Below are 21,895 nucleotides of genomic sequence, written 5' to 3'. Positions count from 1 at the left end.
GTAAGGCTGTTAAACAATTACTGATTATGTGTGAGACTACCGAACCCTAAACACTACATGGCTTGCTAATATAAAATGGGCTATTCTGGTGACACAGTTGTAGTGAGGAAAATTTTGATGCACGCCTGTAAGTATCATTAGTAAAAATGTGAGTCTGAGCTTGAGCAGAAATTACGACATTGATGTTTATGCTGCCACATATGGAAGCAAATCGTTACCATATTTCAAATGAAAAAGCATTTTCAGAAATGCTTTTTCATTTTAAGAATGTGGCTACATTATTTGATTCATAAATAAAATTAGTTATCAATAATCTTATTTGCATTTTAATTTTCTTCTTCAAGACTGCTCATTCTTTCACTTAATTAAAATGAAAAAGAAAAACACATTTGAGATTTATTTTTCAAAATGTACCCCAGCAAATAGATACCAAAATTCAATTTGAAATGTAAAATTTGAAAATGAAAAAGCATTTCCAGAAATGCTTTTTCATTTTAAGAATGTGGCTGCATTATTTGACCCATAAATAAAATTAGTAATCAATCATCCTATTTGCATTTGCATTTTCTTCTTCATGACTGCACATTTGATGCCATAATCAAAAAGAAAACAAAGCAGACATTGCTTTTTTGTTTTCGTGGTCTGCCCGCAGAGTACTGCCCAGAACTCGAAAACGAAAAAGCATTCCGAGCTGCGGGCGCAGCAGAGTGACGTCAGCAGCTGCTCTTCCTCAGCTCCCTGCTGACCGAGCTACCCATCTTGTTCGGTAGGGGGCGCTGTGCACGTCTGCATTGCATTACATTGCAAATGTGCCGAGAAATTGTGGAAAGTGTGATCTCTTCGGCCATCATCTGCTGGGGAAGAAGCATCAGAGCCAGGGACTTAAAAAAGCTCAACAAGCTGATAAAAAAGGCTGGTTCTGTTCTGGGGACTCCTCTGGAACCTCTGGAGATCATTGTGGAAAGACGGATTCTTCATAAAATGAAGAACATTATGGAGAACCCTGAGCATCCCTTTGAGATTAATGAAGTATTTTTGAAATGAATTGAATTGAATTGAATTGAAATTGATTGAATTGCAGCAGGGCCGAGCTCAATTTGTGGCAGTGGCAGGCAGAACTGGTAGTTCCGGTGGCAGCCTCATGGCCCGGGACATCCAGCGTGTTTTTAAGCATTTATTTATATTTTTCTGTGAGTGACAATTCAGAATAGCCACTCGTGCTCTATAATAAACCGTCTGTTTGTGCAATAAATCTTCATCATCCTTTCAACACGTCACACATACACATAGTGCTATTTATTTTCCATGTCAAGTAAATACAATCACCTTATGTTATGGGTCTAAAGCTGTTTATTAAATAATGATCAATAATTAAATCATTCTTTAAAGTAACAGGCTATAACAACAATGACAACCCATTTGCCGATAATCAGCATCAGCTTCCACAAAAACAGTGGCAACCGCAATGGCAAACTTTTACGACCTGTCTGGCACCTTCTGGCATCCTCGCGGAATCCCGTGCCACCCTGCGGCAGACTGTGGCGGAACTGCCACATTCTGCCTGCCACTGCCACAAATTGAGCTCGGCCCTGCTGCAATTCAATCAATTTCTCAGCAGGTTTGCAATGTAATGTAATGCAGACGTGCACAGCGCCCCCTACCGAACAAGATGGGTAGCTCGGTCAGCAGGGAGCTGAGGAAGAGCGGCTGCTGACGTCACTCTTCTGCGCCCGCCGCTCGGAATGCTTTTTCATTTTCGAGTTCTGGGCAGTACTTTGCGGGCAGACCATGAAAACGAAAAAGCAATGTCTGCTTTGTTTTCTTTTTGATTATGACATAAAATGTGCAGTTGTGAAGAAGAAAATGCAAATAGGATGATTGATTACTAATTTTATTTATGGGTCAAATAACGCAGCCACATTCTTAAAATGAAAAAGCATTTCTGGAAATGCTTTTTCATTTTCAAATTTTACATTTCAAATTGAATTTTGGTATCTATTTGCTGGGGTACATTTTGAAAAATAAATCTCAAATGTCTTTTTCCTTTTCATTTTAATTAAGTGAAAGAATGAGCAGTCTTGAAGAAGAAAATTAAAATGCAAATAGGATTATTGATAACTAATTTCATTTATGAGTCAAACAATGCACCCACATTCTTAAAATGAAAAAGCATTTCTGAAAATGCTTTTTCATTTGAAATATGGTAACGATTTGCTTCCATAGCCACAGACTTCTTCTGTTTAGAATTAGAGTTTTGGCCCCTATTTTGTGCATTTCCCACTGTAGTAAATTACGGGTCTAGGCTCCGCTCCGCATAGAGTACTTTTAAATCTCTGGGTTGTGTGCTGGTGTTTTAGGTTTGCTGGAGACAAGATTTCTCCTGACTTCCTCCTACTCATAGGAAAAATCACCCTGTAAATATTCATCTTATGGACTCAAATCTGAGCTGGAGACTTTGCCATCACCACTTTTGCCTTGGGTGGACATGACGTCTACGTTCAGCATTTTCAAACGACATCAGTCTTTGGCAATTTTAATCTGCATTTTAAATATTTCTCTTTTTGGGTCATGGAATTAAATATAAATATCTCATGAAATGAAAGTCACTTTGTAAAGCCACATGAACTGATTCTATTTGAAGATGAGTTGAATGTAAAGTGCAAAGCAAATAAAACAAGTTACATGAGCTTTTTGTCATTTTTTCGTTAATGGCATTTCACATATATCAATGATTTCACTGTTTTCAGCTTACTATCTGTTTCCCATCAAACCTCCCTCTCCTTATCACTCTTCTACTGAAGGTTTACAATAACTAAATACAGAGCACTGATGCCCAGATGTGGGGGGGCTCACTCATGCAGCTTGGTTGTTCAGGCAGAGAATCCTTTTTTGCTCTGTTTCTACTACATATGACATTTTGTGAATGGTGGTGGAGAGAATGAGCCCTGCTAGTACAGAATGTCCATAATAAGTGGTGAGTAACTGCAGCATGATTCATAGCTGTCCTTTTTCAAAGAGGTGCCCTATTCCTGCACAGTGGGCCTGCTTTCAACCTTTCCTTTTGTTGGGCTCATACTCCAAATTCTTCTCCCTGCTTTCCTCACTGCTTCTCTGTTCCTCTGGGTGCCCCTTGAGAAGCAGGCAAGTTACTCAGGATAATCTGTGTGATTTTACCCACTGAACCCGACCAGTGGTGAAACACTAAGATAAATCTCACTAAAAAATTGGTGGTGCTGGGTTACTCTGATTGGTTACTGTTTCTAAAATGAACAGGAAACAACAATATACGGTGTAAACAGTTATTATGCCGAACTGATTGGCTCGGGGTCAGGTGGGAGAGAGGGTAGGGTGGTGGTGGGTGGTGTTGGGTATAAACAAATACAAGATGCAGGTTAGCAGCATTTGGCCCAGTTGCCAATCCTAGATACAGTGCTTGTGAGAAGTTTAAATACTCTCAATACGGATGTTAAAAAAGTAATCTGGGGTCATTTAAAAAAGATTTCAACTGTTCTTTTTTCAGGGTGGATTCATTATACAAATTAAGTAGATCTGGGTGGAAAAGTTTTAGTTCAATGCACATTTTCTGTAAAGCACTTAAGAGTCAAAATTATACATATGGCTTAAATATATACAGTTGAGGCCAGATGTTTAAATACACTGTATAAAAAGACACATGACCTATTTTTCTTACAGTCTGACATCCATTCAGATTAAACTTTTACTGTTTTAGGTCAACTGATTACCAAAATTATTTTTATTTTTCAAAATAATTGAGAGAAGATTTATAATTACTTTACTCAAATTCAGAAATGTACATACAAATTCTTAGTTTTTTTTAACTGTATGACTTGGGTAAATTGATTTGGGTATCCCTTCACAGACATCTCATAATATTTTGTGGGAATTTTGGCCCGATCCTCCTGGTGTAACTAAGCCGAGCCTGAAGGCTCACAAAAGCCACGCTCACATTTTCTATGGGGCAAAGGTCAGAGTTTTGTGATGGTCACTCCAAGTTTAAATTTCCTGTCTCATATCTTGAGATGTTTCTTCAATATTTCCAAATAATGTTCTTTTCCTCATGATGCCATCTATTTTGTAAGGTGCACCAGTAGTTCTGTGTTTAGCTACAGGACTGTAGCTAAACACATGATATTGTCACCCTGAACTTCACAGTTTGAATGGTGTTCTTACACTTACAAGTTTTGCCCTTTCTTTTGTATGGTCATTTTCTATTATGGTACTTCCTATTTTCTATTTTACTTTCACATAAAAGGTCTTTGCAAACTGTAATCGGCTTTCTATGTTGCTTTTGGAGTAACAGCTTCTTCCTAACTGAATTACCTTTTCACCTTAGATAATAACACTCCTTCTCTTATAGCCTTTTTCCACTGAACGACCTGTTGTTCTTGAACCGGTTAGGTTCCTTTAAACTTAGGAGTTTAGCTGAGCACCAACGTGTGTTTCAACCAGTTTTGGGAACGTAGCATGAGTTATCAACAGTGGGTGTTACACAATGCTGGGGGAAAGCATGGTAGTGAAACAGCAGAGTATGCTGAGCTACACAAAATGGTTCTTCTAAAGCAAAAACAGAGCATTCTTAAACTACCGTTAGATGGCGACTCTGTGCAAGAACATGGTGTGTACAATGTTTTCATTTGCATATGTTCAGCATCCGCGGGTGTAACGGAAATGAGTATTTATACAATGCGTGTTTAGTGTGTTTTTGCAAGCATACAAATAATGTTTGTATTATATGTTTTTTGTCTTCGCAGCCGTACTTATTGATTCCATTGTCTGCAGCTTTGACCCACCCATGGGTGACGTTGCGGCTCTTGAACCTCTTTTGGTTGGCGGAAACACGTCACCTAGTTCGAAATCACATTCGGGAACCAGAATGGGCTTTGAACTGCAATGGTGGTAAACGATTATGATTGGCCTCAGACAGCATTTTCACGAAGTTTTTTGCTCTTGTTCTGGGGCTAATCTGCATTCTTGGACCTGTCTTCTTCCTCAACAGTATAATAGCTGGACATTCCCATGGTGTTTATACTTGAATGTAATTGTTTGAACAGATAAACATGGCACCTTCAGGATTCTATTGCACCAGACTTGTTGAGGTTCACAATTCTCTTCCTGATGTCTTTACTGATTTCCCTGGATTTTTCTATGATGTCACACAAGTAAGCAACATGTTTGAGGTGTGCCTAAAACTATATACAAAGGTGTGCTTTAAATTAAGTTGTTGTGAAATAACCTATCTTAAGCTTCCAAATCCATAACATCATCATCTGGACTTTCTAAAGTAGTTTACAGGCATTGCAATCTTGGTGTTAACAAACATCTGAATTTGAAGATTGTATTACAAAAATATCTGTCTTATCATTCTGGAATATAGCAAATATAAACAATTGTGTTAATCTTCACTGAAACTTAAGTGAGAAAAAAAATAATTTTTTTCCCTATTTTATCAGGGCGAGGGCCATTTCAGACACTAAATGTTAGTCTGCTTGGTTCAGTCCAGATCTTGTCAACCTGTCAACAATTATGTCAACTTGACTTGAAGGGAGGTTGATGAATTTGAAGATAGTCCTTCATTATTCCATGCACTTTGTGCAATTCACCAAGCACTGAAACAACTCACAGCAAGATGGTGCCACCACTATGCTTAACAGTTGGTACACAGTGTTCTTAGGTTTGAAAATGTCACCTTGACTCCTTGAAGCATGTGTCTAGTCATTGAGGCCAAAGAGCCTAATATTTGTCTCATCTGACTATAAACCTTTTTTCCAGAAAACATTTTGATTGTCAGTGTGGGCGGTTGCAAATTTCAATTGTGCTTAAAGTTTTAAATGTTTTGTGGATACGTTCCATGCTGTTGTTAAACTTGCTTAACTGTGGACAGGGTCACTGGTTTTTGTGGTTCCTGGGTTGTTCTTCATAATGTTAAGCATTTTTGTTTCCTCTGATGACAGTTTGGGTTAGTAGGTTAAAAACTTGACCCACTTGTTCATTCCAGAATGAAATCATCAAATTGGGTTTTGGAACCCATAAGGTAGACGAACATTAAGCTTCTTGTTTCTATCTAAATTGTGTTGAAAATGTATGGACTACGCATAAAAACCAGTACTGTGCTGGGAAATCAACCAATTCACCCAAAACATTCCTTATAATAACATAAAGCACATTGCCAATTCTAGCTTTCAAAAAAGTCATTAAATGTGTTTGTTTTATGACCATTCCACACTAAAATAAACATTTTTAACTTTCAAAGTCCTAAATTAATATGATGTTTAAAGTCCATGAGGGCTTTCATCTTCACATTGGCCCACTGATTCCAGCAGTAAAAACCCTTTCGTCGAATATGGGCTGATTCAACTAAGATGATTTTGACAGTTGTAAAGAAATACAAAGTGTCTCTTTAGCTCACCATAACTATAGAAATAAGACATTGCTTTCTGTTAAACAAGTGTGCTTAGCAACTGCAGCCAGATGATGGTCCACTGCTGACACAGTGCCATGAAGTTTGGTTTTGTTCTATAAAACTGACTCAGAGGAGTTGCTAAATGAATCTGAAAATGATTATCCACACTCATGGGTCAAAATGTTCAGTAAACTGAACAGCCTGTGCTGCAAGCAAACACAAATACGTTTTCCACAAAGTTTTAAAATTAAAGGCTTACATCACAACAATATAAAAATCTGGATGAAAATTTTTATTATCAAAGATTTTTGGAGGGTAGAATTTTTTTCTCCACTATTGTTTTCATTCTGTTTTCTACCATAAAAATGCTGTGAAAGGTCTGCGCCTTAAAATACGACTGGAAAAAAATCTGAATACACATACACTGTACTGTATGGACCAAGGTTTTGTACAAGTGAATGCACAATTATCCTCGAGCCAGCCTCTAAACCTGTAAAACATCCCTCATGCATGGGCTACATGCAGACATCTGTGAATAAGCTCTGAATAGAGAGGCAGACTTAATATCTTCAAGCTGTGTTTACAGGATCGTGAAAAGAACCACAAGTACAGGTATCACTTCAGTGTGTTACATATTTAAACCATAAACATTCTATCCGTTCTGCAGTTATAGTTGTTTTCATCACACACGAGTTGAATAAACAGTGCAGGGCATATTCCATCATATAGTTTCAGCTTGTTGTGGTTCTTTTCTATCACACACTTTAAACACTGAAGAAGAACAACCTAATATTACATATTTATACAAACGACATTCATCTGTAGTCAAGGTTGTTGCTGCCTCTAAAGCTCACTGTATTTTCCAGGATATGATGCTGAGATTTATGAAAGCAAGTTCCTGAAACATCTCTCTTTTGGTTACTTTTTGAAAGTTTAATAGGATCTATAATCAGAATTTAATGCTAATAGTAAATATTTATAATATAAGGTGCTGTGAAAAAGTCTATGTCCCCTTACAGATTGTTTTGTTTTTGCATTTTTACACAAATCATCAAACAAAATTTAATAGTTTTCTAACGATTTCCTTTTATTAACGGAAAAACCCTCCAAACCATCCTGGCCCTATACGATAACAAGTGATTTCCCCCCTCTTTTATTTTCAATAATGAATTAATTGTAATCAACCACATTTTTTTTTTTTGGAAGCTGAGCTCGATTTCTTAAGCAATACCAAGGTCTGATTACTGCTTGATCTGTTGAATCTAGAAATCACTTAGTTAGAGCCTGTCTGACAACATGAAGTAGGCTGAAAGATCTTCAGAAGCAACAGATGATGCCCTGATCTAAACAAATTCAAGAAATACATCAGTCTGGAAAGGGTTACAAAGTTATGAGATGAGATGGGATGAGATGAGATGAGAAGAGATTAGATGAGATGAGATAAATGTGCAAAACCACATAGTAATAATAGAATAAAATAAAAAAAATAAGAATACTTATGTACAGTAAAAAAAGTGAAGGTAATTTGTGCCAAAGGGACAATGATTACAGGTATTTACAAATACAGAGGTTGTTGCACTCGTTATTTTTCTCAAATTATAACTTTTAGGAAGGTGTGTGTCGTTCAACATCTTTCATAAAAACTAAAACAGCATTTCAGAAAAAAGAAGACCATAGCTAAAGTTAAAGATGGTGGTAGTGTGATGTTCTGGGGCTGCTTTCCTGCTTCAGGACCTGGACAACGTGCTGTAATTGATAAAGGCTTTGCTTTCTAGCATAAAGTCCTGAAGAAGAATGTTTGGCCATCTTAAGCTCAAGCACACTTGGTTATGCACCAGGCCAGTATCCTATTCAAGACCACCAAGAAGTGTCCTAATCAAAGTTTAGAGTCAAATCGAATGGAGATTGTATGGGATGACCTTAAACAGGGCATTTATGCTGAAAAAACTCTCCAGTGTGGCTGATTTAAAACAATTTGCAAATAACTGTGGGCCACAATTTCTCCACAATGATGAAAGCGATTCATTGCCAGTTATCAGAAGACACTTGATGTCAGTTGTTGGGTGGCACACCAGCTATTAGATTTTTACATGTTTTTTTAGATAGCTAAAAAGTGTATTTGACAGATATTACACTTTGTTGGATTATCTGAAACATTTAAGATCTTAAAAATAAAAAACTGAATATTTCACAGAGCACTTTTATGGAACTAAAAGAAAGAAGAAAAACTATAAAACAATGTGTGCAGAAACCTGCATTATAAATTCAAGACACATGGTGAGAGTTAGTTATCTTTTGCATAATAATAAAAGAGACTGAACCTAGAATGAGGTCTTAGAAATTAACAAAATAATCTATACAAATTAGATTTTCTATGGGCATCTATTTGTCCATGGCAACAAGATTAAACATGTTTTTGAGCTTTAATTGTCGCCCCTGCTTTCATATTTGCAGCTTTATAAGAGAAAATGTCGATAGAATATTTTTGAGTTGAAGATGCATGAGGAGAGAGGATTAACAACAGCTTAAAAACCCTCATTAATGTTTCTTTTCCTCTTTTCCTTTGAAAAAAACAGGTGTTGCACTGTCCCCATTTCTTGTCAAAGAGCTTAAAACTAAGTGTAAAAAACTAATTTAAGAAAACTGTTTCATGAGCATGGTAAGACTAATTGTCTCTTTAAAGCTTTCATTAATTCAAGCTCACTTATTTTTAGGAAAAGGAAAAAATTCTCCTTTTAGATCAACGACTGAAACAAAGGAAACAAATAACACATTGTTGGACTGGTTGTTAGCACAGTTGCCTCAAAGGAAGATGGCACCGGGTTCATATCCCAGCTGAGCCCTTTCTGGGTTTTACATGTTCTCTCTGGAAGTGTGTGGCTTTCCTCCAGTTCCCTTACATATTCCCAAAACATGCATGCAGGGTTAAATGGAAATGGTATATTACATCTAGTTATTGATGTGCACATTTAGTGCTTGGCAGGAAGATTTATAATACTAAGTAGTGCAAAATTGTGAAAAGGAAGGGAAACAATAGATGGTTTTCAACATTCTTTAAAAATAAAAATGTGGAATGCATTTGAGTTCAGCGCTCCTGGGTCAATTGCTTGTCGAACCTCCTTTCCTTGCATTTATCTCCAAGTCCTTTGTCTCTATTTGTTTAAATGTCCAAAAAGGTACATTTTGATCTTCATCTAAACAGAGAGGTTTATACATGGATTGTAGCGAACTGCAAGCAGGACTTCTTATGGCTTTCTTTAAACAATGGCTTTGTCATTATCCCTCATCCATGAAGGCCAGATGTGTGAAGTAGATGAATAACTGTTGTCCTGTGAACAGAATCTTTCACCTGAACTGTGGATCTCTGGAGCTCCTGCTGAATTACCATGTGCCTCATGACGCTGATAATGCTCTCCTTGCCTGGCCTGCTGGTTAAGGTGGACTATGTCTTAGAAAATTTGTAGTCTTAACAACTCTTTTCATTTTCAGATGATGGATTGGAATGTGTTCTGTGGGATATCCAAAGCTTGGGATATTGTTTTATAATCTCTGCCTTAAACTTCATTATGCTGTTTGTTCTCTAATGTTCTCTATGAAACATCTGAGGCCTTCACAGAACAGCTGGAGTTATACTGAGATTAAATCACAAGTTGACTATAAAAGGTATTGCTTTGTTTTATTTAAGAGTAAAGAATAAAGGTTGCTGAATACAAATGCGTACCACACTTTTGAGATTTTTATTTATAAAAAAAAAAAGTTGAAAACCATCTTTACTTCCACTTAAATCTTCCTAAATTAAATGTCAGACATAGATGCTGATACCTGTATTTTCGACAACATTTGCATTTTCCGGTTCTGAAGTCTTCACAATCAATGTGAGACTGCTGTCTGCTAACACATCCATCAATATGGCTCACTGCTGGTCCACCTACGCATCATTCTGACGGCCCCACCTGTTGGAAAAAGACACAAAGACAGCACAGAGCATGGGTATGGTGAGTATTTTGATAGATCAACTCACATGTGACTAAAGCAGTAGTGCAGAGTTCAGGGTGGCCATAAACACAGACAAACACCAAACTCTTGGAGATGACAAAAAATACCCAGATTGAGACGTCAAAAAGACCTTTGAGGCACAGTGGAGTCACTCATTTCTTTTAAGACAGATTCATTCTAAGATTAATTCAAACTTTGCCAACCTACAAAGTAAACAAAGAGTCACTGCTGGGATCACTATGGCAACTGTAAGCCATACTATCCTAATTTAGGCTTCATTTAACATTTATGGCTTAGTTGTTAACCTATGTGGGCCTCACATGGGCATCTCTGAGAATATTTGTTTATTGTAATTAGCTGACTCCCTCCCTGAGCAACAAGGGAACTAGCAGGCTCAAAGAGGAGAGATTAAAGCAATGTGGCTGAGGAGGTGACGGCAAACTCTGAACACTGGCAAAACTTTTTATTTGTAGCAGTTCCTGATAGGGAGCGAGTAGGTGGGAGCTCTTGTGTGCACGTACAGCACATGTGTGTTGAGTGTGCACGCCGGGTATAGTTGGTGTGATACAAAAATGAAAAAATACAGTGAAGAAGCTTAAGTTTGTGATTGTGGAAGAAGAAGAAACAGACTCCGAGCCAATACACGATGAACATTTGATGTTGTGGTTTCTGTGCTTTTGTGCTGTTTTCTTTTTTCTTCCCTCGCCGTCCATTTCTGGAGGAGTGGTGCTGCTGGATGACAAATGAGCCGAGGGAGGGGATCTAATAACATGAGCTCCTTGTGGTGTGAAAGGGGTGGATGGGAGATTAAGACAGACGGTACACAATAAGACAAAGGTAGTGCGCAGCTGACTACAACCAAGTGCCATCTCTTTCATCCCCTTTCCTCTAAATGTCATTAGCTGTTTACTGACCTGAGTGGGAGAGCTACCTGAAGGGAAGCCCTGCTTCAGCCTTCAACTGCATACACAAGCTGCTCAGGGGGGTAATTACCTTATAAGCCACTGCATATACTCTTTGCAGTAGCTACAGAGGCATGTACATAGGTGGAGCAGGTAATGCAGGTATATTTATATATATATATATATATAAATTCAATTAATCTTTGAATATATACGTCTATTTGTATACATGTTTATTACCACTGGCAGAAATTGACACTGCGATGACAACTGCGATTCAATATTGTGCAGCTCTACCAGCAGTCCAATCAAAAATGCAGTTATGTCTAAGCATTATTGCCAGTAGGTGGTGACACAATCAACATTTACAAAATTCGAAGGTCGAAGATCTTAAGAATGACTTGTGGTGGATTCTGTTTGTGCTCAGCGGTGAGATGAGTGCGGATCACCATGCAGAAATTCAACAAGAGCGCCCCATGAAGTCAGATTTCAGTGTGGGAAAGTCAGAGTCACAGAAAGCTAGGTATCCAATATGGCTGCCGCACAAATAAAACAATCCTGGTTACAGGTATATATTTCTTATTAGCAGCTCTAATGGTTTGCTGCTTATTTATTCAAGAGCACAATTTGATTTGATTTGATGCCAGTTTCAAGTTTATATTTTATTGGCTAATAAAGATGTATTTAAACATTGTATTAAACAATCTTCACTTTGTGCTCGTGGTTTTGATTTAGCCAGTAAATCTGTTTTAAACTGAATGAAACAAGAGGGCAAATTATATAGATAGTTCAGGAGTTTTGAAGTAAGTGTCAGTTAAAAGCTTATGTTACTATATATATGTATTATAATCCCAGATTAGTTTATCCAAGGTGCTGCAGCTGAGACTAGCCAGAGAGGGGTAAGACCAACTTAGACTTTCACCATCTTTAAACAACTCCCATCTAAAAAAAAACTCAGTGTTTTTTATGCAAATGCTAGCTCGTGAAGCTTTGACAAAAGTTGTGTTTAAATATGGTGTTTATTTTCCCAAAAGGTAATGATTTTGTACTTGGTAAATCGAGTTAGGAGGCTGTGCGCCATCAATCATCTCCCTACCAGAAACACATACTGAGAATGGAACATGCAAAGCATTTCCAGTAGGAATAACTGTTTGAAAGTAAACTGTTAGTCTGAAACAACTATTTATTGATTTTTACTCTGCCTTACTTTAATTTCAGACAGTTATTCTGATTGTCTGTACATGTTTAGGACAAGCAGATCACAGATGGTGCAATGCTTCCTGTGTCTCAACAGTTTAAAGGTTGAAAAACAGAGTTAACAAAAAGAATTGTGAAGTTTCTCAGATACTAGTTGTTTTATTGTGCTTTGGTCTTCGCTCCTCTTGGACTACCCCTTAGCTTTGGCCTCTGGGACAAACTAATCAGGATTTATACTAAATGAAGATGCCAAGACAGTTATTTAAACCATCATTATAGGCGTAGTTATATTAATGCATAAGTTTCAGCATAAAGCATAATTTTCACATAAACATAAGTGATTAGGGCTGCACGGTGGCACAGTTGGTAGCATTGTTGCCTTGCATCAAGAAGGTCCTGGGTTCAATTCCCAGCCAGTGGTCTTTCTGCATGGGGTTTGCATGTTCTCCCCGTGCATGTGTGGATTCTCACCGGGTACTCTGGCTTCCTCCCACAGTCCAAAGACATGCCTGTTAGGTTAATTGGTCACTCTAAATTGCCCTTAGGTGTATGAATGAGTGTGTGCATGGTTGCTTGTGTGTTGCCCTGCGATGGACTGGCGACCTGTCCAGGGTGTACCCTGCCTCTCGCCCATAGACTGCTGGAGATAGGCACCAGCTCCCCTGCGACCCACTATGGACTAAGTGGTAGAAAATGACTGACTGACATAAGTGACTAAATGTTTAATGTATTTACAGTCCAAAACTGTGTAGATCCATCCAACATTTGGTCTTCTCTTTAAAGAGAAGCACTACTAGACCTCCAGCCTGAGATTAAGTGCTCATCTTGGTTTTGAGGTAAAGTTGTTTTAATAATTGAAATATTTAACTTCTACCTCTGGCGATAAACACATCTCCTTCAGAATGGCCTGAACTGGAACTGACTGGCTAAGATGAGCTGAACTCGACCTTATCAGCCTTATCAAAATAAAAAAAATGAAGCAAGCGTGGCAGCAGTTTATAAAAAAAAAGCAAAACAGGCTGGAGTCAGTGAGAAGTCTGACACAACTGCAGCTGGGATGCTGTTCAAGCCGCAGAGGTGCTGCTGGGAGCTCAACGCTGAGAGCTGCTCAAAGGTGTGTATGTTTGACTGCATGTGTGTGAGATAAAGCCTCATGGCTGTGGATCCACAGCATCAACATCCCCCGGCACAAGCCTGCACGTACAATCACATGAAGGGAGGCAGAAAAATCAAAGCGGGGCATTTACCAGCACTCCCAACACCCCTCTTGCCAGCCAGCTCCAGCTCCACTGCCTCAAATGTTTATTTTCTACATTATTCATTTTCCTTACCCCCTGCACGGTCCCTCCTCTCTCTCTTCCTCCTTTAACATATCCAGCACTCTGTCAAGACCTGACGAGAGGCTATTTCAATAATGAAGATGGACTAACTGCAATAGAGAGTGCACATAAATTGGAGCTACAGCCAACAAGCATGTCCAATTTGCCAAGCGGTTAAGCCTGATGTCTGGGCACAGCTTTGGAGAGCGCCGTGGCTGCCGTCAACAGGTTTGCTCCGACCTGATTCATCCATCCACATCATTAATACTTCACAGAGGGCACTAGCATTTAACTCTGCTGCAGGAAACTGCTCTTTAAACATCGCACATTAGGCCACGTAATCACCGAAGCACTCATTTCTGAAGCGTTCAGCAGGTGGAGGGAAAATTGCTGGTACTTCTGACCCTTCTATTGTTCTTCACTCGTGGGCCCAGGGGTCCTTTTGCACCAGGAGGAACAGAAATAGAGACAAAGAGCAGAGAGTGGGTGCAAGCCAAACACAATGATTAGAATTTGATTTATCCCTTTAAACCCTCCTCCACAGATCATGTGTTAATGTGCAAGCTGGATAACAAGATAAGAACGTGTTTACCCGGTCTATAAGAACTTATCAGCGCCACAATCTAATTCCTGCAAGCCTCTTGCCAGTTCCCCGATTCGCCACGCTTCTCCTCCATTGGATGTAATTTCTCTTCAATGAAGCAGCATCGACAGGGATTGTCAGAGTTGGATTGTGTATAACTGCCCACAAAAAATAAGATAGGAATGTCTCGCAGCAGTGGTACGTTCAGGTACAAAGGGGCCATTGTGTCAAAACAGGGGGAGAGTCAGGGGCCAAGGAACAGGTGACCGAGAGAGGAGCTCTGAAAGAGGGCACAGCGCCACGGGGAACGCTGATCCAAACAGACAGCGCTGAAATGGCGACTCGTCTTTTCAGCACAGGTGTACAGTTTCAGAGCAAGTTCACTGCAGACAGGATGAGTAACCCGTTCCACACGCAACACACAGCAATAATCCTGAGTTCAATATGTGGTTAGACTGCAGAAAAGCCCCAATTCAGTGCATACACAGCTAAACACATTTTAAACACAGCAGACACACCCTGCATTTACAGATTCAATCAAGAAGTAAATCTGGATAGATCCTGTTGGAAAATTGACCTTTTGTTAAAGTTTTGGTTGTTTTAGGCAATAAATGGAGATATAACCACTGAGCCAGAAAAACAGAATCTCCATATTCTTCCTCTCACAGAGGTTCTGCCTGGGTTATTTGGCTGAACACGGACAAACAGTTACTTCATGGGCGCTGCTGCTCATTTTTGCTCATCTTGGACTGAATCTAACAGGAGCAGAAGGAATTTTGCCTCCAGTCAGCGAACATTTGTGCATTCTGTTTTAACTGGGGAGCTGGAATTTGCATGTTTCCAGAAGGACATTTGAACAGGAGAAAAACAAGATTACTGACTTACAAAGTGAAAATTCTGACCTTTTAAAAGTTATTATTCTTAAAGGTGGCAATTATTTTTCTTTCAGTGGAAAAATGAATAGATCTTTCTTTCATCCATTCTTTTCACCCTGGACCTTTTCCATGGATCCCATACATGGATGCCCAGCCTCTTTCCCATTGTTTAATCATGAAGCTTTAATTGTGGCCTGCAGTGCTTTGGATGATGTCAGGAGTTTCTTCTGTGACCTCCAAAATGAGTCATTGGGACTCTCTAAGAGTAATTTTGGTTGGCTGGCCACTTTTTTGAACCATGTTGTTTTCTTGAGATCTTTCAGCCTACTTCATTTTCTCAGACAGATTGTATTTAAATGTTTCCTGATTCCACAGGTCAGGCAGTAATCAGACCAGGGTGTCTAGTGTCTAGTGAAACTGAACTAAAAAATGTGGTGAATTCATGGTATAACAACGAGAACAATTATATTTTCACTTCGGGCAGGTCGGTTTAGATTTATTGTTTAAAAATAATGAAATAATGTATGAAATAATAAAAAAAACTGTTCTTGTATTTACTGTTTTATCTTTATGTGATATTAAAATGTGTTTAATGTCACCAAACATTTAAATGTGATGAAGAAACCAAGTACGGAGGCCTTGGTCCTCGAGGCGGCTGTCACAGGTTCGAGTCCCAGCCCGTTGACGTTTGCCTCGTCTTTCCCATCTTTCCACCCCGTTTCCTGCCTGCTCCCTTTTGAAAAAATTTGAGCAAAATTAAAGGCATTAGAAATGTTTATTTGTTTTCTAAGCTCCACTTTAATTTTGTAGTGAATACCAGGGTATTAAATGCTACTGAATATTACTGCATGTGCCTATTTATACCTTACAAAATTTGGCAGCACATGTAACTTCTGTCTTTAAACATAACACTATTGAGTCTGAACTGTAGGTAAAAAAATAATAATACAAAGACGAGACGCTCTTTAAGGTCCCTCGATCCGCAACTGAGCCAGCCACGTCCCAAGCGGATGTAAGCTTTCATAAGTAAGCTAGTCTTGTGGAGCGCCTCAGCAGTTTGACCAAAAACCTCACATATTCAGGAACAGCCAACCCAAGGTTTACCTGGCTGTTAGGGGGATGTCAGGCTCTCCCATAAATGTGCAGTGATGATAAACTTGATGTTTAGGATAAAAAATATCAGGTTTTAATTGATAAAAGTTAAAGGTGACTATACATTTATTAAAATAATATTTTTTTTTTTTTTTTTTTACTCTTGTCTTGCTGACTGTTAATTATTCATTGAACACATTTTTTTCTTTGCTTTTTGTTGGCACTATGGACTTTGAACGCCACCTAGTATTTTTCCATCCAATTTATATTACTACTAGCATTTGCTGCTTTATACCAAGCTACTAATCTATGTGCTATGCAAAAAGCAGCGCTGACTACAAATTATGTTTTATGAATTTGAAGGATCATGATCAACATGAATTTCCAGCTTCCCTTTGTTCGGGTCCTCCGTTATGCTGCTCCTGCTGGAAACATCTGGTTGTTTAGGTGCTAAAAGATACTCAGTGAATATGTCACGTCTGTCTTCATCAAGCTGAAGGGTGAGAAGTTACTGTCTGCTGTTACTACTTGGTGTTTCATTCTGACTTGAAAACTGTCTTGGCCTCTTCATTGAATAAAATAAACAAAAATATATATATATGCAATAAAAGATACATTTTCAAACTAAAACTGTGAACTACAGCAACAGCTTGTGCTTCTGTTGTTGCAACTACCTCGTGATAGAAAGCTCAAACTCACTAACTCACAAAGATTACATGTCAGGTAAAATCGCTGCCACAGCCGAGGATTCAGACAGTCTCCAAGACATGAGAGGAGAAAGAATCTCTCTTATCTATATATCTTAATTCATTGGTGTCTCCTACACGGGCCCTTGCTCCTGTGCACCGTCTCCGTCAGCTGCTTGGAGGCTCCATTTGATCCGTCTTCCTCACCTCCGATCCCTTACCCAGCCACAGCAATGGCACAGATACGGCACCCGTTTGAGATAATCATCGTCAATCACAGTCTGCTGAAGAGCCAGGGAAGCATCCGATGAGTAAAGATAGACGAGGAATCAGGATTAGGATGTTTATTGGGGCAGCAGAATCTGCAGAAACAGATCTGGACCATTGTATTTACTGCAACCTCGGCGATTACAGTCTGCTGGAGGAGAAAAAAGGTGGAAGTGAAAATCCAACTTTTTCTCAGAAGGCTGTTAATTTTTTTGTCTTAATGTAATCACAGGAGAGTTGAAAGCTATGAGTTGTACGCCACGCAGGGGATTTTAGACGATTCATTTATCTTAGGAGTTTAAGAGTTTATGCTTAAGAAAATTACATCATTCTCTTCTGTGCAGCACAGATATATATGGATATATATATATATTTTTTTTTGATTCAGGAAATATATTTATATAAAAAATCTTAAAACGCCAATGCCTTTCAATTAAAGGCTTTTTTGTTAGTTTTTGAAGTAACCAGATTTGTATGGGTATAAAGCAGAGGCCTTAAACTTGCTTTTAAGATCACCATCAAAGTTTTACATCAAATATTTGCAGTGGGAACCAACCTTTGATTCATTTTGACCTTTGCCTTTTTGCCTTCCTGCCCACTTACCCACTGCCCCTAACCCTAACCCTAAACAGTTGAATATTGTGATTTTCTTCAGTCGAACTAAAGTATCTTTTCTTCTCCTATTTTCCATTTTATTCTTCCTTCCTTTGATCACAAATAGATCATAAAACTCTGAATTATCTTATTAAAATCCTCTTCTAGACATCCGGGAATCAAACAGACTTAATCAGATCAATTTCTGTTATAAAAAAAAGCTTTTGACATTAGATCAATAATATAATATAGCTGATAAAAGAAATATTTGTCTTGCAGATAGTAATTTATGTCTGTCCTGACTTCTTTGCTTTAGTGAGTGATTTGTATGAAATGTGAGTCCCCAGCCTCTGTTTCTGGTGGAAACAGAGGCTGGGGACTCGGGGTTGGACTCTTTCATCACCCAGGCTGAAGTCACCGAGGTGGTTAAAAAGCTCCGTGGTGGCAAGGCTTCGGGGGTGGATGATAAAACCTGAGTACCTCAAGTCTTTGGATGTTGTAGGGCTGTCATGGTTGACACGCCTCTTCAACATTGTGTGGCGGTCGGGGACAGTGCCTCTGGACTGGCAGACTGGGGTGGTGGTCCCCCTTCATAAGAACGGTGACCGGAGGGTGTGTTCCAACTACAGAGGGATCACACTCCTCAGCCTCCCTGGTAAGGCCTACGCCAGGGTATTGGAGAGGAGAGTCCGGCCGATAGTCGAACCTTGGCTTCAAGAGGAGCAGTGTGGTTTTCAGTGTGGACCAGCTCTATACCCTCTACAGGGTACTTGAGGGTTCATGGGAGTTTGCCCAACCGGTTCACATGTGTTTTGTGGACCTGGTGAAAGCATTCAACTGTGTCCCTCGTGATGCCCTGTGGGGGGTGCTCCAGGAGTATGGAATCGGGGGCCCTTTATTAGGGGCCATCTGATCTCTGTACAATCAGAGCAGGAGTTTGGTCCGCATTGCCGGCACTAAGTCGAACCTGTTCCCAGTGCATGTTGGACTCCGGCAGGGCTGCCCTTTGTCACTGGTCCTGTTCATAACTTTTATGGACAGGATTTCTAGGCGCAGCCAAGGGCCGGAGGCGGTCTGGTTTGGGTACCAGAGGATTTCGTCTCTTCTTTTTGCAGATGACGTGGTCCTGCTGGCTCCCTCTAGGCAAGACCTACAGCATGCGCTGTGGCTGTTCGCTGCCGAGTGTGAAGCGGCAGGGATGAAGATCAGCTCCTCCAAGTCCGAGGCCATGGTACTCAGGTTGGAGGGGAGTTCCTGCCTCAAGTGGAGGAGTTTAAGTATCTCGGGGTCTTGTTCAAGAGTGAGGGAAGAATGGAGCGGGAGATCGACAGACGGATCGGTGCGGCTGCCGCAGTAATGGGGGCGCTGTGCCGGTCTGTTGTGGTGAAGAGAGAGCTGAGCCGAAAAGCGAAACTCTCGATTTACCGGTCGGTCTACGTTCCTACCCTCACCTATGGCCATGAACTTTGGGTCATGACCGAAAGAACGAGATCCCGGATACAAGCAGCTGAAATGAGCTTCCTCCGTAGGGTGGCCGGGCACTCGAGATAGGATGAGGAGCTTGGCCATCCGGGAGGGGCTCGGAGTAGAGCCGCTGCTCCTCCACATTGAGAAGAGCCAGTTGAGGTGGCTCGGGCATCTATACCGGATGCCTCCTGGACGCCTTCCTCGGGAGGTGTTCCAGGCACGTCCCACCGGGAGGAGGCCCAGGGGACGCTGGAGTGACTATGTCTCTCGGCTAGCCTGGGAACGCCTTGAGCTCCCCCCGGAGGAGCTGGAGGAGGTGTCTGGAGAGAGGGACGTCTGGGCGTCTCTGCTGAGTCTGCTGCCCCGTGACCCGGTATTGGATAAAGCGGAAGACGACGAGTACGAGTACGAGTGATTTTTACTTCACAATATTTAATCAACTATAAACTTTGCATGGTGATCCTTTTAATAAATATCCTAGATTAAAATAAATCTACACTACTTTATAGCTGCAGTTTGTAAGAGCTTAATTGAAAGATTCAGTTCAGATTTCAGAAGAAATGTATTTTTTTGATAAGCCTTTAGACTGATTTGTTTTTGGATAACCAACAAGAAAGGTTGGTTTATGAAAATTAAAGCCATTTAGCTGTTTATGGAGTAATCTTTTGGTTCTTTCTGGATCACAGTCTATTCATTTATCAACCTTGACAAATACAGGCACACAAGTACCTTATAGCTGGACTCAAATCACCATGTTCTTCTGTGGTTGCCCTGCTGATTCATTTTAAGTTTCTTACTTTATCTTCACAAAGTAATATTTGCTTGGAACTATTAAATTAAAATACATTCCACCTCCCAAAGACCCTTACAGACCCTGATGTTGTTTTATAATTGATTTCATGTATAAAATTAACCAAAAAGTTTAACTTCAAAATTTGTGTTCTTTGTTTTAGGTAATAAAATGAGATTAGAAATTGCAAAAACTACTGTATTTTCTACGTATTAATTTTTTATAGTCAGCAATTATTGTAGATCAAAAACAGAATTAGGATCTTGCAATTTAAAGAAAAAAAGAATGCAATGTACAAAATGTTTTGGGTTGACTGTCTGTCTTAATGTTTATGTGTATTTTCAGCAATAAGAACAGGATATGGCTCACTCTTGCTTTATTTAACCAAATTTATTAAACAGCTGGGCCTGAGTCTGCTTTCTTAGTAAAAGTCAATGGATGTTTGTAAACCTACTTTCAACCAAATTAAATTAATAGCAATTGCACACTAACGTTTTTAAATGTGCATCTGCATCAACCGCATGAGCTGGCAGACCAAATTTATGCCATTCTTGAGTTTTAGTTGAGGGCTGCAAATGGGCCCCAGGCCACACATTGGACAGCAACACACACACACTTTTTTCTTTTCTACAATCAAGTTAAAACTTTGCTTAAAATGTTAGTAAAGCATCATTTAACTTCTGTGTACAACTCAAATACAACACCCTCCACATCTATTGGCACCAGTTAAAGACTGGCTTTAAAAGGAAACATATTTTGTTGCAGTAGTCTAATCTCACACAGACAAATTGGGAAAAACCCACGCTTTAATTTAATAAGACTGATTCAGTGGGAAAACAGTGGAACAAGACTTTTAGGAAGCTCACTGTTAGAGAACTGGAACTGGTTTTTAATGAAAGATTACGTTGCTGCAATAAAGAAAAAAATGTTTTATGGCTTTTTACATCTCTTTACCAGGCATGCCAATAAATGTGGAAGGTTCCTCTCGAACACGAACAACTTACAAAATGTTAAGTTAAACAAAAACAACTAAAATCTCAGTTTGAATTTGATTGGTAAATGGGGGCTTATTAACCGCTGTGTAACTCTTCAACTAACAAAGAAAATTTCCAGTTTTGAAAGTTGACTGAGCTACTCTTTCTATTACTTCTCACTGTAGACATTCAGCTAAGACACTTTCTGTTACATTTTCAATCTCCTAATGTGTTAACTGCAGTGGGTGTGAGGTATGAACTGCAGGCAGCTCAGTTTAGCACCTGTATCATCTTATTGTGGAGCCACGCTGTTTTACTGCGTGCAGAATGGAGTTTGGCAGTGATTTGCTGACATATGCCAGACATTTGTTGCCCGAAAACAAAACTAATAAATAAATAAAATAGAATCTGCATTCATGGTGCATTTACAGATGTGCCAGTTACACTCATGCAACCCTCATACCACCACAAATGATGGCTTTTGATCTGTATGCTGGCAACAGGCCAGATTGTCCTTTTCCTCTTTGGTTGAGAGGAGTCAAGTCCAAATCCATTTTCACCCATCCAGTTGTCGTTCTTCCTCTGCACAGTATTAGCTGATCTTCAGAGCATCTTAAACAGAATTTATAGCAAGACTTTCATGCTGGATTTGGAAAAAGCCTTTCGGAATTAACGTAACTAACAAAAAGTATACTATTTAAACAGCAATATGAATAATTGATTGTTTTCTGT

The 21,895-nt window shown here is 39.4% G+C and overlaps 1 protein-coding gene across 3 annotated transcripts in view; it reads right to left on the bottom strand.

Annotated features, from left to right (window-relative positions):
- Positions 1 to 21,895, bottom strand: part of nexmifb (neurite extension and migration factor b) — a 104,064-nt gene that overhangs the window by 22,146 nt on the left and 60,023 nt on the right. For all 3 annotated transcript variants that reach the window (XM_047353624.1, XM_047353626.1, XM_047353625.1), the window contains exon 2: positions 10,244 to 10,374. In XM_047353624.1, coding sequence (XP_047209580.1) covers positions 10,244 to 10,325 — 82 coding nt within the window. In that variant the 5' untranslated portion in view covers positions 10,326 to 10,374. The remainder of the gene's footprint in view (positions 1 to 10,243; positions 10,375 to 21,895) is intronic.

Source organism: Girardinichthys multiradiatus, chromosome 23, assembly GCF_021462225.1.
Source record: "Girardinichthys multiradiatus isolate DD_20200921_A chromosome 23, DD_fGirMul_XY1, whole genome shotgun sequence".
Taxonomy (NCBI): domain Eukaryota; kingdom Metazoa; phylum Chordata; class Actinopteri; order Cyprinodontiformes; family Goodeidae; genus Girardinichthys; species Girardinichthys multiradiatus.
The sequence above is the reverse complement of the archived record's forward strand: the minus strand, read 5'-3'. Positions and strand labels throughout refer to the sequence as shown.